General features: G+C 41.4%; 1 protein-coding gene across 1 annotated transcript in view; it reads right to left on the bottom strand.

Moving 5' to 3' along the window:
* The window catches only part of upb1 (ureidopropionase, beta), a 435,926-nt gene that overhangs the window by 153,114 nt on the left and 269,526 nt on the right, over positions 1-13,286 (bottom strand). Inside the window, exons 6-7 of the mRNA XM_060930788.1 lie at positions 11,213-11,382; positions 11,046-11,127 (exon numbers count right to left, since the gene is read on the bottom strand). Of these exons, the coding sequence (XP_060786771.1) occupies positions 11,046-11,127; positions 11,213-11,382 (252 nt within the window). The remainder of the gene's footprint in view (positions 1-11,045; positions 11,128-11,212; positions 11,383-13,286) is intronic.

The following is a 13,286-nucleotide window of genomic DNA, read 5'->3' as shown; positions in this document are numbered from 1 at the left end:
TCACCTTGCACCAGGCATTGGTGAATTGAGGTCTGATTACAACTAGAATCCACCAAAGCGTGATATGTATCCCCTTGAACACTTACCGGTATGTGATACGTTCCAGCCTGATTGGGGGCAGTCTCTGGTGCATCAGGGATCCAGATCATGCCTTCCACCTCCTTTGCGGAACCCTGATTCTGGAGATGCTCTGGCTCCCCGCTGCACCAACATACCAGCCCAGGCTTTCCCTCTGCACCGGTGTTATGGACATCACTCACCTGAGGGGGGAAGGACACAGACACGGAAGAGGGAGACGGGAGGACACAACGGGTGCAATGGGTTGGCTGGGGAGGAGTCGCCCCCTGCCTCCGCAGTGGGGGAATGGGGCGAGAGAGAGAGAGAGGGGGATGGAAGAGAAACGAGGAGAAGTGCCTTCGCCTTGTCTGCCTGTCGTCGGAACTGCCGCCAGATGGTCCTCCGCCAACTCAATGGCTCACTGGAGCGACGCCAGGTGGCGACACTGGACTCATTCTGCTGTTCCTTCCAGAAGCCGAGAGATGAACTGTTCCAGTGCCACCAGGTCGATGATCTGGTCAACGTCGCAGTCTTCCGCCCTCAGCCACCGCTGGCAGGTGTCCCGGAGTTGTTGGCCAAGTGCGAACGGTCGGCTGACCTCCTCCAGTGTCAGCTTTCGGAACCACTGGTGATGCTGTTCCAGGGAGGTGATGAAAGCAGCACAGCAGGAGATGAAATGCTGCGTGAGGGAAGCTAAGGACAGCTACAGGAGTAAGGTGGAGCAGAAGCTGAAGGAGAACCGCATGAGGGAGGTCTGGGAAGGTGTGAAAACCATCACAGGCCACAACACAAAGACCAGAGTCGTTGAGGGGACAGTGGAGAGGGTGAACAAGTTGAATGACTTCTTCAACCAGTTCAACCAGCCCACATCCCCCCCACCCTCCCCCTCACTGCAGCCATCTCTCCTTCTTCCCTCAACACACCTCCCCCCAGTCACTGCAGCAGTCCTCTCCTCCCCCACCTCAACACAGACTCCTCCATGCATTACTGCAGACCAGGTCAGAGGTCAACTGAGGAAGCTTCACCCCAGGAAAGCAGCAGGCCCGGACAAGGTGTGTCCCCGACTACTGAAGACCTGCGCTGCTGAACTGGGTGAACCACTCCAACCCATTTTCAACCTCAGCCTGCAGCTGAGGAGAGTGCCCACCCTCTGGAAGACATCATGCATTGTTCCAGTTCCCAAGAAGAACTGGCCCAGCAAGCTGAATGACTTCCGACCGGTGGCACTCACTTCACATCTGATGAAGATGTTGGAGCAGCTCTTCCTCAGCCTCCTCAGACCCCAGGTGCAACATGCCCAGGACTGTCTGCAGTTTGCATACCGGGCAGGTGTTGGTGTGGAAGACGCCATCCTCTACCTGCTACACCGAGCCCACTCACATCTGAATAAGGGAAATGGCACAGTGAGGATCCTCTTCTTGGATTTTTCGAGTGCCTTCAACACCTTCCAGCCCTTTATGCTTCAGGACAAACTGAACAGGATGCGAGTGGACCCCTGCCTGGTCACCTGGATCTCCAGTGACCTCACCGACAGGCCGCAGTACGTCAGGCTGAAGGACATCACGTCTGATACTGTGATTAGCAGGACCAGAGCACCCCAGGGCATGGTGCTGGCCCCTCTTCTCTTCACCCTGTACACTGCGGACTTCTGCTACAACTCAGAGCTGTGTCACATTCAGAAGTTTGCTGATGACACCGCCATCGTAGGTGTGCCATGGTGTGCTGGGGTGTATCAGGGATGACAGAGAAGAGGAGTATAGGAGCCTGATGAGGGACTTTGCTGCTTCATGCAGCAGGAACCATCTGCAGCTCAACACTTCGAAGACCAAGGAGCTGGTCATTGACTTTGGGAGGTCCAGACCAAGGTCACGACCAGTTCTGATCGAGGGAGTCGAGGTGGAGGCTGTGGATTCCTAGAAGTACCTGGGGCTGTGGCTGGACAGCAAGCTGGACTGGACTTACAACACCAACCACCTGTACAGGAAGGGACAGAGCAGGCTGTACTTCTTGAGGAGCATGCGGTCCTTTAACATCTGCAGGAAACTCCTGTGGATGTTCTATCAGTCTGTGGTCACCAGTGTCCTGTTTTACACCATGGTGTGCTGGGGAGGCAGCACATCCAAGAAGGACACATCCAGGCTGGACAAACTGATCAGGCAGGCCGGCTCTGTGGTCAGCGTGAAGCTGGACTCTCTGGTGACGGTGGCAGAGAAGACGACTACGGACAAAATACTGAACATCATGGATGATGCCAGTCACCCTCTGCACACCGTCATCAGCAACCAGAGGAGCCTGTTCAGTGACAGAATGCTCCTTCCCAAGTGCAGGACTAACAGACTTAAAAACTCCTTTGTCCCTCACGCCATCAGACTGTACAACTCCTCTCTGGGGGAGGAGGGGTAACAGGAGGACAGCGAACGGGAATGAACAGTAGCCTAGCCTGACAATAAACAATACTGGACAATGTGCAATATAATGTGCAATACCTCTTCCGTTGGCCCTCCCCCCCCATATCTTATTCTTATTCTTTTTTTTGTATCTGCAAATACCTAATTTAATTTAACTAGAAGTTTTTTCTCTATTTCTATTCTCTGTTTATCCTGTAATGATGCTACTGGAATTTTAATTTCTCTGAGGGATCAATAAAGTTCTATCTAATCTAATATAGTTACAATACATGAAATAGAACATATGAAATAATGTTTGTAGAGACTTGATTTTTTTCCAATCAAAACATGCAAGCCTTCAAAAATTAGTTTCAATATTTTTTATTAGATTTCAAGCTTTAAAGCACTGAGTTTCAACCTTTTATAGCTTTTTTTTCAGTTTTGTATATAATTTTCAGATCATTCACAAAGTTTCAAACCTGGAAAACAAACTAAATACACCAGGAAAACAGTGCCTAATTGGACCATTTTTGCAAAATGCTGTAAAAAGACTGCTGCAGTTGTGAAGAATGAAAACTGAAATACAAAATAATGTTTGCAGAGATTTGCAATTTTTAGCCTAATCAAAACATTATGCAAACCATCAAAAATTTGTTTCAATCTTGCAAAACATTTTTTTAAATTAGAGTTCAAGTTTTCGAACACTGAGTTTTAACCTTTCAAAGCTTTTTTTTTTTAATGTAGTTTTGAACTATGGCATGATATTCACTCCATGCTCAAGCATTTTACCAGCTCTGCAGCACTTTCAGAGGAGCTAATTATCAGTCATCCTACTTGAGAAGCATCCATGTGATGCAGAGTGTTTTTGAACTGGTGCCATCCTAGTGATTTATGGACCTGACCAGGAAGTGACTGTGTCTCAGAACAGGTGTCTCAGAAGAACCTGAGGATCAGCAGTATACGGTCATTTAGCACAAAATTCTTTTTGCACAAGTGATTTAGCACAAATCTAAAGTCCCTTCACACAATTGTTGTAAATAACCCTGAAAATGCCCAAGTGTCAGGCATTTGGGTGTAAAAATAAGCCCGATCATTGAAGCAGTGAACACACACAGTGAGCACACTCACCTAGACTTTGGGAGTTTTTGCTGTTGTTTTGTTTGTCTTTGTCTTAATTAAAATTTTCCTTGTATTTTTAAATGTGACATGCTTTTCTTTGTTTTAATTCACTGAGAACAGCAATCTTTTTAGAAGGCAACAATCGTGTTGCTATGGCAACAGGACCATTTACTAGTCTCTGTGTCAGTACTTTGTATGCGTTATCTAGCCGAGTGAGATTCAGACTTCATAAAAGTGAAGTCAGTTCATTTGCGGATTTTGTTGCCAGTGAAAACCTGGTTACAGAAAATTTCTGATTTGATTTTTAGAATTGGAAGCCTTTATTTGTTGCATATACATTACAAACCTGGATGTCGACTATAGCTGAACTGGTGTACTGTGTTAAATTGTTTGGAGGGAGGACTGGTGACTACCATACAGGCTACACCAAGCATGGCAGTTTCAAGATGGCGAAGTGGTGAAATAAAATTGCTCGTATTCAATCAGAATCTCAGCAACTTCCATAAAAATATCCACAAACATCTTTAAACATGATCTGTATGTATTTATGATAAAGGTTAAATGTTTTTAAAACGTGTGAAAAGACTTGAGTTGTCTTAAAAGACTTCAGATTTGTGCTAAAAGACTTGTGCAAAAAGGCTTTTGTGCTAAATGACCGTAAACCGGATCAGCCACCCCACACTTAATTCTAACAGGTTAATGTGTTCTGACCTTATATTACAGGTCTATATGTTCCCTATGACACCACACTACTCCTAATCTGGTGAAGGAAAATAGCTGCTGCTGTAGCCACACCTGGTGCACCATGGTGCTGTTGGCAACCAGAGCCAAAGCATGGATTTATCTCAATATGCTCTTATCAAAAACTTGATGTACTGTGAATGAGAAACTGCTTGTCCAGCCTGTTAGTGCTAATAGTGCCAATGGATGTGAGGGAAAGTATCCTTTGAACCAGACCAAAGCTCTAACAGCAAGAGTGCCAAGTGAAGGTTTTGGCAAGAGTGTGGTTGGCAGCATAAAGGCAATGGAGGGACACACGTGCTCTGGCCCTGTTAGCACCAATAGTACTGGTGGGTGTAAGAGAAAATGAAGGAAACACACACCCTCCTTCATGTGACCCAGAGTGAAACTAATACTAAGAGAACAGCGTGGCAAATTGGTGGCATAAGTGTGATGGAGAGAGACACAATCTGGCAAGGATAAGGGAGAAATGGATGGATGGAGACATACTCTCCTATCCCAAGAACTGGAGTGAGCCATTGAACAATAAAAACACTCTAGCAGTAAAGTATAAGCTGCAACTGGAGAGCACTAATAAAGGTTTTCACCATCTGAGGTCAATGTTTGAGGTGAAATTTTAATTCCCAGCCGACAACCAAAAATGCCCCCTCAACTTACAGTTTCAACTTGTCAACTTGGGGCAGCTTTCTCAACCACTAGTTCCTTCCCTGCTTCTGGAGTGATGTCATATCGACATGGGTATGCGGTATAAAGTAGATTTAGTATAAAACAGCTTAGATTTGGATCAGTTAATTTTCAGACACAGTACTTGGTTAAATCTATAGCATTGAGTGTACAAATTGCTGTTTTGAGAGGTAATCATCAACATTAGAGTTAGATGGCTAGCTTGTTGCTAAGCGACTCGCTATTGTCCTCTGTTGTTACTGTATTGCAAATTCAGCATAAATTTTAGAAGTTCAGCATAATAGAATAATACCAATAGCCACCCTAATGATCTTTACATGCTAACAGTGTATAAAATATATTCACTCACTGCAGTGGTGAAAAGAAACATGAGAAGAAAAAAGCAGAGGAAATACAGCTTTGGAGGACAGAAAAACTGTGTAGCTCCTACCATACCACAAGCTATATTTAAAGCAAATATGTTATTGTCAATTGATGACTTAGTTGAATGTCTAGGCATGCAAGCATACATGCACAATATATTATCCAGGTGTGAGAAACCAGCCCTAGTAGACAGGATAAAACAGAACTAAAAATACAGAGGCACCCACCAAATAATGTGGGGCACAGTGGCATCACTTGGGGGGGTGCAGACCAAACCAGGTGAAGTCAGCGATGGTGACATCAAAATGACTGAAATTTTTGTGTAGTGTTTCAGCAGAAATGTATTTTTTAAATGTACACATCTAGTTGCTATTGCTATTACATTCAGTGATATATGGAAATTACAATTTATGAGTATCATCAGTACAAAAAATATTAGTAAGGATTCTGTATAATTTGGAACAGGAGGAGGTACATGGGAGGAATGGTTGGGAGGTTGGGGGGAGGGGTGACACCATGAGTTACCACACTGGGTGAAACCAAGTCTAGTGACGCCACTAGTGGGGCACCAATATACAGCAAGTTCACTGTCTTCAATGCATGTGGCACACAGTATTACAAATGTAGCATAGCTAGGTAATAATATTAAGCCTGTTTTTTTATTTTATCAATCCTGGCAGACTAATTTTGCCAGGTAGTCATGTCTAGCTAGCCAACATTTCCCTTCAAGTAGTTTAGTAAATTTTCCAATAAATAACACAACGAAAACTGTAGGACTGTTGCACAACACAAACTGGTTATAAATAAAGGCTGATATACTGTAAAATAACATTTATCAAGATAGTTTGCCAAATGGTTTATATTTAAAAAAAAAAAAAAAAACATTGTCATTGCATATTCATTGCCATTATTATGAAACCCCTAATATGGCTCTGGTGCAAGCACCTGTTTTATCCTCTTATTGCCCCTGTCCCAACTTTTTTGAGATGTGTTGCTGTCATGAAATTTCAAATGAGCCAATATTTGGCATGAAATTTCAAAATGTCTCACTTTCGACATTTGATATGTTGTCTATGTTCTATTTTGAATACAATATCAGTTTTTGAGATTTGTAAATTATTGCATTCCGTTTTTATTTACAATTTGTACTTTGTCCCAACTTTTTTGGAGTCGGGGTTGTATAGCACAAAAATACATACAATAACTGACATGCACAAAAATACCTTATTGAACCCTCAAAATGGCTTTTAAGTCATTACCCCTAAAACACCCCCATCACTAAATGGGCTGCCCCACAAAGAACCCAGGAAACCCCTCTATTTTCCCCCCCAGTGGAACAGTCCATCTGTTTCCCCAACCGAGACACGGAAGTAAGTTTTGAATGCCTGGTGAGTGAATTGCTGCCGGAGTTGTAATAACAAAAGTTTTAACCAATAAATGAAGTTTTTAACAGCCAGTGTGAATGATTTTACTTTTTGATACTGACAAAGATTATACAGATGAAGAATGAAAATGACTATGTTTTAAGCGAATAGTTTGAATGAGTCAGATGCACAAACAATAGCCATCTAGAAGTGCCGGTAGGCCTTTCTCTGCACTCTAAAAACTAAGTTTGGCCCTGCGTAATTAATCTATGGCAAATGGTGATTAATGACAATATGAAAGAGATCTTAAACAGTACATACGGTGGTGGCAATGACAATAGCGACAGGACAGCAGTGATTTAAAAAATGCTGGCAAATGGCTGCCTGCGCTCTGAGCGCTATGTCAGCATCACGGCTCAGCCAGTGACATTCAGCTGACTATGGGCAAGAGGCAGGGTACACCCTAGACAAGTCACCAGGTTATCGCAGGGCTGACACAGAGACAAACAACCATTCACACTCACATTGACACCTACGGTCAATTTAGAGCCACCAATTAACCTAACCTGCATGTCTTTAGACTGTGGGGGAAACCAGAGCACCCAGAGGGGACCCATGCAGACACGGGGAGAACATGCAAACTCCACACAGAAAGGCCCCCGTCGGCCGCTGGGCTTGAACCCAGAACCTTCTTGCTGTGAGGCAACAGTGCTAACCACTACGCCACCATGCCGCCCCAAATAGAAACAATTTCATGGAAAAAAAAAGGAAAAAATGATAATAACCAGGTTACACAAGTGTGCACACCCTTTTATAATGAGGCATGTGACTTTTCTCAGAATTTACCAATGATATTCAAACTCACTGATAAGTAATTATCATATACATCATTAATGAAGTGATTCCAATTAATGACAAATAAAATCAGGTATTTCTGTAGGATTTTCTTGACATCATCTTGGTTTTATCAAATCTACATACCATGGTCAACAAAGAACTTCGAATGCATGCACAGGATCTCTTTGTCCTAAGGTATCAATCAGGAGAGGGGTACAAAAGAATTTTCAAAACATTAGATATACCAAGAACAGGATATCACTCCCTAAATAGATGAAAGGACAAAAAAAAAACCTTGAAGCTGCCAAGACTTATGGCAAAATTAAAGGCACTGCAGCAATATCTGGCAAGTATTGGTAACTCGCTGCATGTGACAATTGTTTGTATTCTTTATTGTTTGTATTCTTCACATGTCTGCAATATGGGGTAGAGTGGCTAGACAGAAGCCCTTTCACATGGAGGGGACTCGAGCCCATCAAAATACGTGGCAAAATGTGTTTATGGTCTGATGAGACCAAGGTAGAACATTTTTTTTAACATAAAACCTATGTTTGGTGCAAAAACAAGACAGCTCATCATGTAAAGAACACTGTATCCATGGTGAAGTACAGTAATGTCAGCATCATGCTATTGGGCTGCTTCTCTTCATTTGAGACTGAGGAATCAAGATAGCTATTTTGGTTCAAAACCTGACTCTTTTACAGATGAAGAAAAATGTCACCTTACAGCATGATAAAAGCGCAAAGCACAAAGTCAAGAAGTTGATTAGCAATTTGGAATGGCCCAGTAAGAGCCCAGGTCTAGATCCTACCAAAAACCTGTGGAATGACTTCATAGAAGCAAAGAAGATCGCATCATAATTTTATAGTGATGGAGTATTTTTACAAGAAAGAGTTGAATAAAATTGCCAAATCAAAGATGTGTTGATTTGGTAAATTCTTACTCAAAAATACTGAGTCCTGTATTACAAGCAAAATATGATTTAACAAAAGTGTTACTCAAGGGAGGTGTACACTAGGGCACTGAAATTATTGCAAGTTTCTTGCTCCACTCCTAAAAAAGGGAAAATTATTGTCTTCTCACCTGAATGTGGTTTCTACATCACATTAAAAGTGTGTGTGTGGGTGGGGGGGATGACATGATTTATTTTGGTTTAATTTTTTGACATCACAAAAAAACTAAAATTTCAACATGGGTCGACTTTGAACATGAACATTTTTAACAGTATCAGCACCATGCTCATTTACCACTGGTGTCCCCCAAGGTTCAGTGCTTAGTCTGCTTCTGTTCTCACGCTACACCCAGTCTCTCAGCCCAATTATCTCTGCTTATGGTCTGTCTTACTACTGATAAGCTGATGACACTCAATTGTTTCTCTCTTTTTCTCCTTCTGACACATAGATCTCTGGTCTCATTTCTGCTTGCCTGCGTGCACTGCAAAAAATTGAAAACTGAATTTGAGTAGAAAATTACTTAATACTAGTGAAATTATCTTGCTGCATGGACAGATATTTTTACTTGATAAGACATCTTAGAATAAGTTGGTTGCAATCTAGAACTAAGTTTAATAATCTCAGAATTGGTGTATTATATTCTTCTAATAGGAAATGTTAGATTGTTTCAGCTATTTTCAAAATATTTTCACTTGCTAAGATATAATTTTTTGCAGTGTGACAGCCAGAGCTGGATGGACAACCATCACCTGAAGCTCAACCCAGGCAAGACGGAGGTGATCCACATTCCTGCTCCATTCTTTCCACCTGCAGACTTTCCCATCTCCCTGGGGACATCTCTAGGTCACCTTCACCCAGTGCAAAGAACCTACACTGCAAAAAACTGAAAACTGAATTTGAGGAGAAAATTCCTTCATACTAGTAAAATTATCTTGCTGCATGACAGACAATTTTACTTGACAAGACATCTTGGAATAAGTTGGTTACAATCTAGAACTAGTTTTAATAATCTCAGAATTGGTGTCTTCTATTCTTCTAACAGGAAATGCTAGATTGTTTCAACTATATTCAAGATATTCTAACTTGTTAAGATGTCATTTTTGCAGTGTAGAAGAAAACAAGACACCAACTCTGAGATTATTAAAACTAGTTCTAGATTGTAACCAACTTATTCCAAGATGTCTTGCTAAGTAAAATTATCTGTCCATGCAGCAAGATAATTTCACTAGTATTAAGGAATTTTCTCCTCAAATTCAGTTTTCAGTTTTTTGCAGTGTAGGGGTGGTGTTCGTTGATAGACTCTCCTCTTTGGTGAACATCACTACAGTCATCTGGACATGCAGATTCTTCCTTTACAACATTCAAAGGATCCACCCCTTCCTCACCAGCTACTCTACTCAGCTCCTGGTCCAAGCATTGATCCTCTCCTGCTTGGACTATTGCAACACTCTCCCAGCATCCGCCACCAGACCCTTGCATCTCATCCAGAATGCTGCAGCCCACCTGGTCTACAACCTCCCTCATGCCTCCCACACTACCCCTCTGCTCGCTGCCCTTCACAGGCTGCCTCTGGCAGCTTGCATCAAATTTAAGATGTTGGTGCGAGCTTACCGGGCAGTCAAGGTCAGCATACCTCCAGAGACTGATCCGACCCTACATGCTAGCCAAATCCCTACACTCCAACTGCTACTGGTCACCTGGGCCCTCCTCCTCTCCACTCCTGTCCAGCCTGCTGAAGACTGCTATCTGTCCTGGCTTCCCGTTAGTGGAATGACCTTCCAATCAAGGTCAGAACTGTCAACTCCCTGACCACCTTCAAGAGCAGACTGAAGACCCACCTCATCAAGCTGCATCAACCTCTCCCCTGCTTCCCTGCCCACTGTGTAATCATGTAGCTGTCTTAGCAGTCTTGAAGAACCCAGACTGTGTACTGTCTAGCCTGGTCATGATGACTTAGTGTTAGCTATTCAGCATTCTGAATGAGATGCTCATTTGTATAGTTGGCTTGTATATTACACTGTGTTATTCTGTCACTTATACATTTGGTACTAGAACTTTCTTGCCTAAAAGTTCAGCACTTCTTATATTCAACTTTTGCACTTGTGCATCGCTCTGGATAAGAGCGTCTGCTAAATGCCTGTAATGTAATGTACACTGTACATAAATTGGGATCAGAAAGTATTCAGACATAGTCAAGGGAAAAAGGGATTCAGGAAACTTGTGGCTTCAGAACAAATGTCTGATGTCTGAATACATTTATATATTTAGATATATAAATATAGTTGAATATATACAGCCCAGCCAGAGTGTGAATCTGTCTGAACATGTCTAGAGAGACCCAAAAAATAGCAGTATTGAAACAATCCCCATCTAACCTAACAGCATTAAAGTAATTCAGTATTGACACTGGCCTATGAATCTTAACTTCTGCTTTCATTCTACTGTATTCTTTATATATATATATATATATATATATATATATATATATATATATATATATATATAAAATGTTTCTTCTTGTTTTATCAAAATCTACATACCATGCCCACTCTGTTGATGGCACAAGTAAAGCAGTGGTTGGCAATGGCCGCATTTCTAGCTTCAATTGACCACAGAGGTTCACTGAAACACAAAGCCACAAAGACGTGTCCATAATATTAGAATTAGATTTTTTTTTTGTAAGAAGAAAAAGGCGTATGTCTCTTACCTGAGAGCTCCCACTGTAGCTGATGGGTTGAAGATAATCTCAGCTCCATGCATACTGTACATGAACCAGTTAAGTGGGTGGTGGCGGCCATAACAGATATTTACAGCTATCTTTCCAAACTGTGTCTGAAAGACTTGGTGGCCGGTGTTGCCCTCCATATAGTATGTAGACTATTTTGAATAAATAGAAAACACATTAGATTTACAAATTACTTTGGAGTTAAAAGGTAGAATGCCAGCTTTAAGTCAAATGTATAGTGCAAATGTATAGATATCAATGAATTTTTTGAAAAGAGGTCTCCCTTATATAATGGATTACAGGACAAATGGCTGTAACTGCATCAAGCATTTTGTAGCATAATTAAAAAAAAGAACTTATAACTTTAGCAAGAACAATGACTCTTTAAGACTAAACATGGCAGAGGTGGATAAGCAAAAAAAAAAAAAAAGTATATATATATATATATATATATATATTTTTTTTTTCAATCATGAAAACTGTTCAATAGCTAACAGCAATGTACAAAATCCAGGCACCAGATATGTTAGGTCTGGAAGAAGATAATTTCATGATTGGTTTCTTACAGTTATTCATCATTCTAGGTTGAACCTACAAGTAGTGATGTACTCCTACAGGCACTCTTGACCAGCCACTCCTGCAAGTTACTGCTGACTTATTCTGCCCATTCCTGCAAACACCTATGACTGATCCCAATTCTTCCTGCAAACACTCTTCACCAATCTAAGAGATTTTTGTCAAGACCAATGCTTTAAACACAAGCACTTACCTTTAAGCCCAAAAAAATAGGGAACAAAAATGTAGACTGAGTAAGGAAATAATGTTTTTTTGTTTTCTCTGATGTCAAATGTAATAAGTTGCAACATGATAGCAAGAGACAATTAAATTATAATTTTTTTTTTTTAAAGAATAGGATGGGGCGGCACGGTGGTGTAGTGGTTAGCGCTGTCGCCTCACAGCAAGAAGGTCCTGGGTTCGAGCCCCGGGGCCGGCGAGGGCCTTTCTGTGCGGAGTTTGCATGTTCTCCCCGTGTCCATGTGGGTTTCCTCCGGGTGCTCCGGTTTCCCCCACAGTCCAAAGACATGCAGGTTAGGTTAACTGGTGACTCTAAAATTGACCGTAGGTGTGAATGTGAGTGTGAATGGTTGTCTGTGTCTATGTGTCAGCCCTGTGATGACCTGGCGACTTGTCCAGGGTGTACCCTGCCTTTCGCCCATAGTCAGCTGGGATAGGCTCCAGCTTGCCTGCGACCCTGTAGAAGGATAAAGCGGCTAGAGATAATGAGATGAATGAGAATAGGATGATAGAGTCTATTCATAATATATTATGATATTGCTGCATAATTACCCTAGTTCTAATTATCACAGAAAACAATGCAAATTAGCTTTAATTTAACAATAGCAAGTGCATTCATGAAGCATACTGAAGACTAAAAAATACCCCAAAACAATAAAACCTTATACCGAATACTAAAATTAACTGGAAACCAATGAAGGAAGCGAGAACTGGAGTAATATGATCTAACTTCTCTGTACCTGAAAGTAGTCAAGCTACTAGTTGCAGACATATGACAGAGGACTGGCTGATCTAAATATAGTAGGTATTACAATACTCCAGACATGTTTAAAACTTTTTTTTCTATGTCATGTGAGGTAAGAAATAGTTTGATTTTGGTGATTGTTCTGAGCCAAAAGAAGCTACATTTAACAACTGAGTCAATACATTATTTGTTTATTTGAACAGCCTCGATGGAATAATATTAAGAGGAGACTTAGTAGACTTCATATAAGAGACTCAGTTAGAGAAACTGGTTCAAATATTTAAAAGATTGCAGTGCATAATTGGTGAACAGAATGCTCAATAGCTGAATGTAATTTAATACTCTGAAACTTACCTAGAAAAATATTACAATCACATTGAAAGAGGAAAAAAACTGAAATTATTTATCTTGGTTTAATTTTTTCATATCACAAAAACCTAAAAATGTAACCTTGGTGTGAAGACTTTGAACATATACACTGTACATAAATTTGGATCAGAAAGTATTCAGGCATAG

Source organism: Neoarius graeffei, chromosome 10, assembly GCF_027579695.1.
Source record: "Neoarius graeffei isolate fNeoGra1 chromosome 10, fNeoGra1.pri, whole genome shotgun sequence".
Taxonomy (NCBI): Eukaryota; Metazoa; Chordata; class Actinopteri; order Siluriformes; family Ariidae; genus Neoarius; species Neoarius graeffei.
Note: the sequence above shows the minus strand (reverse complement) of the source record. Positions and strands in the feature narration are given on the sequence as shown.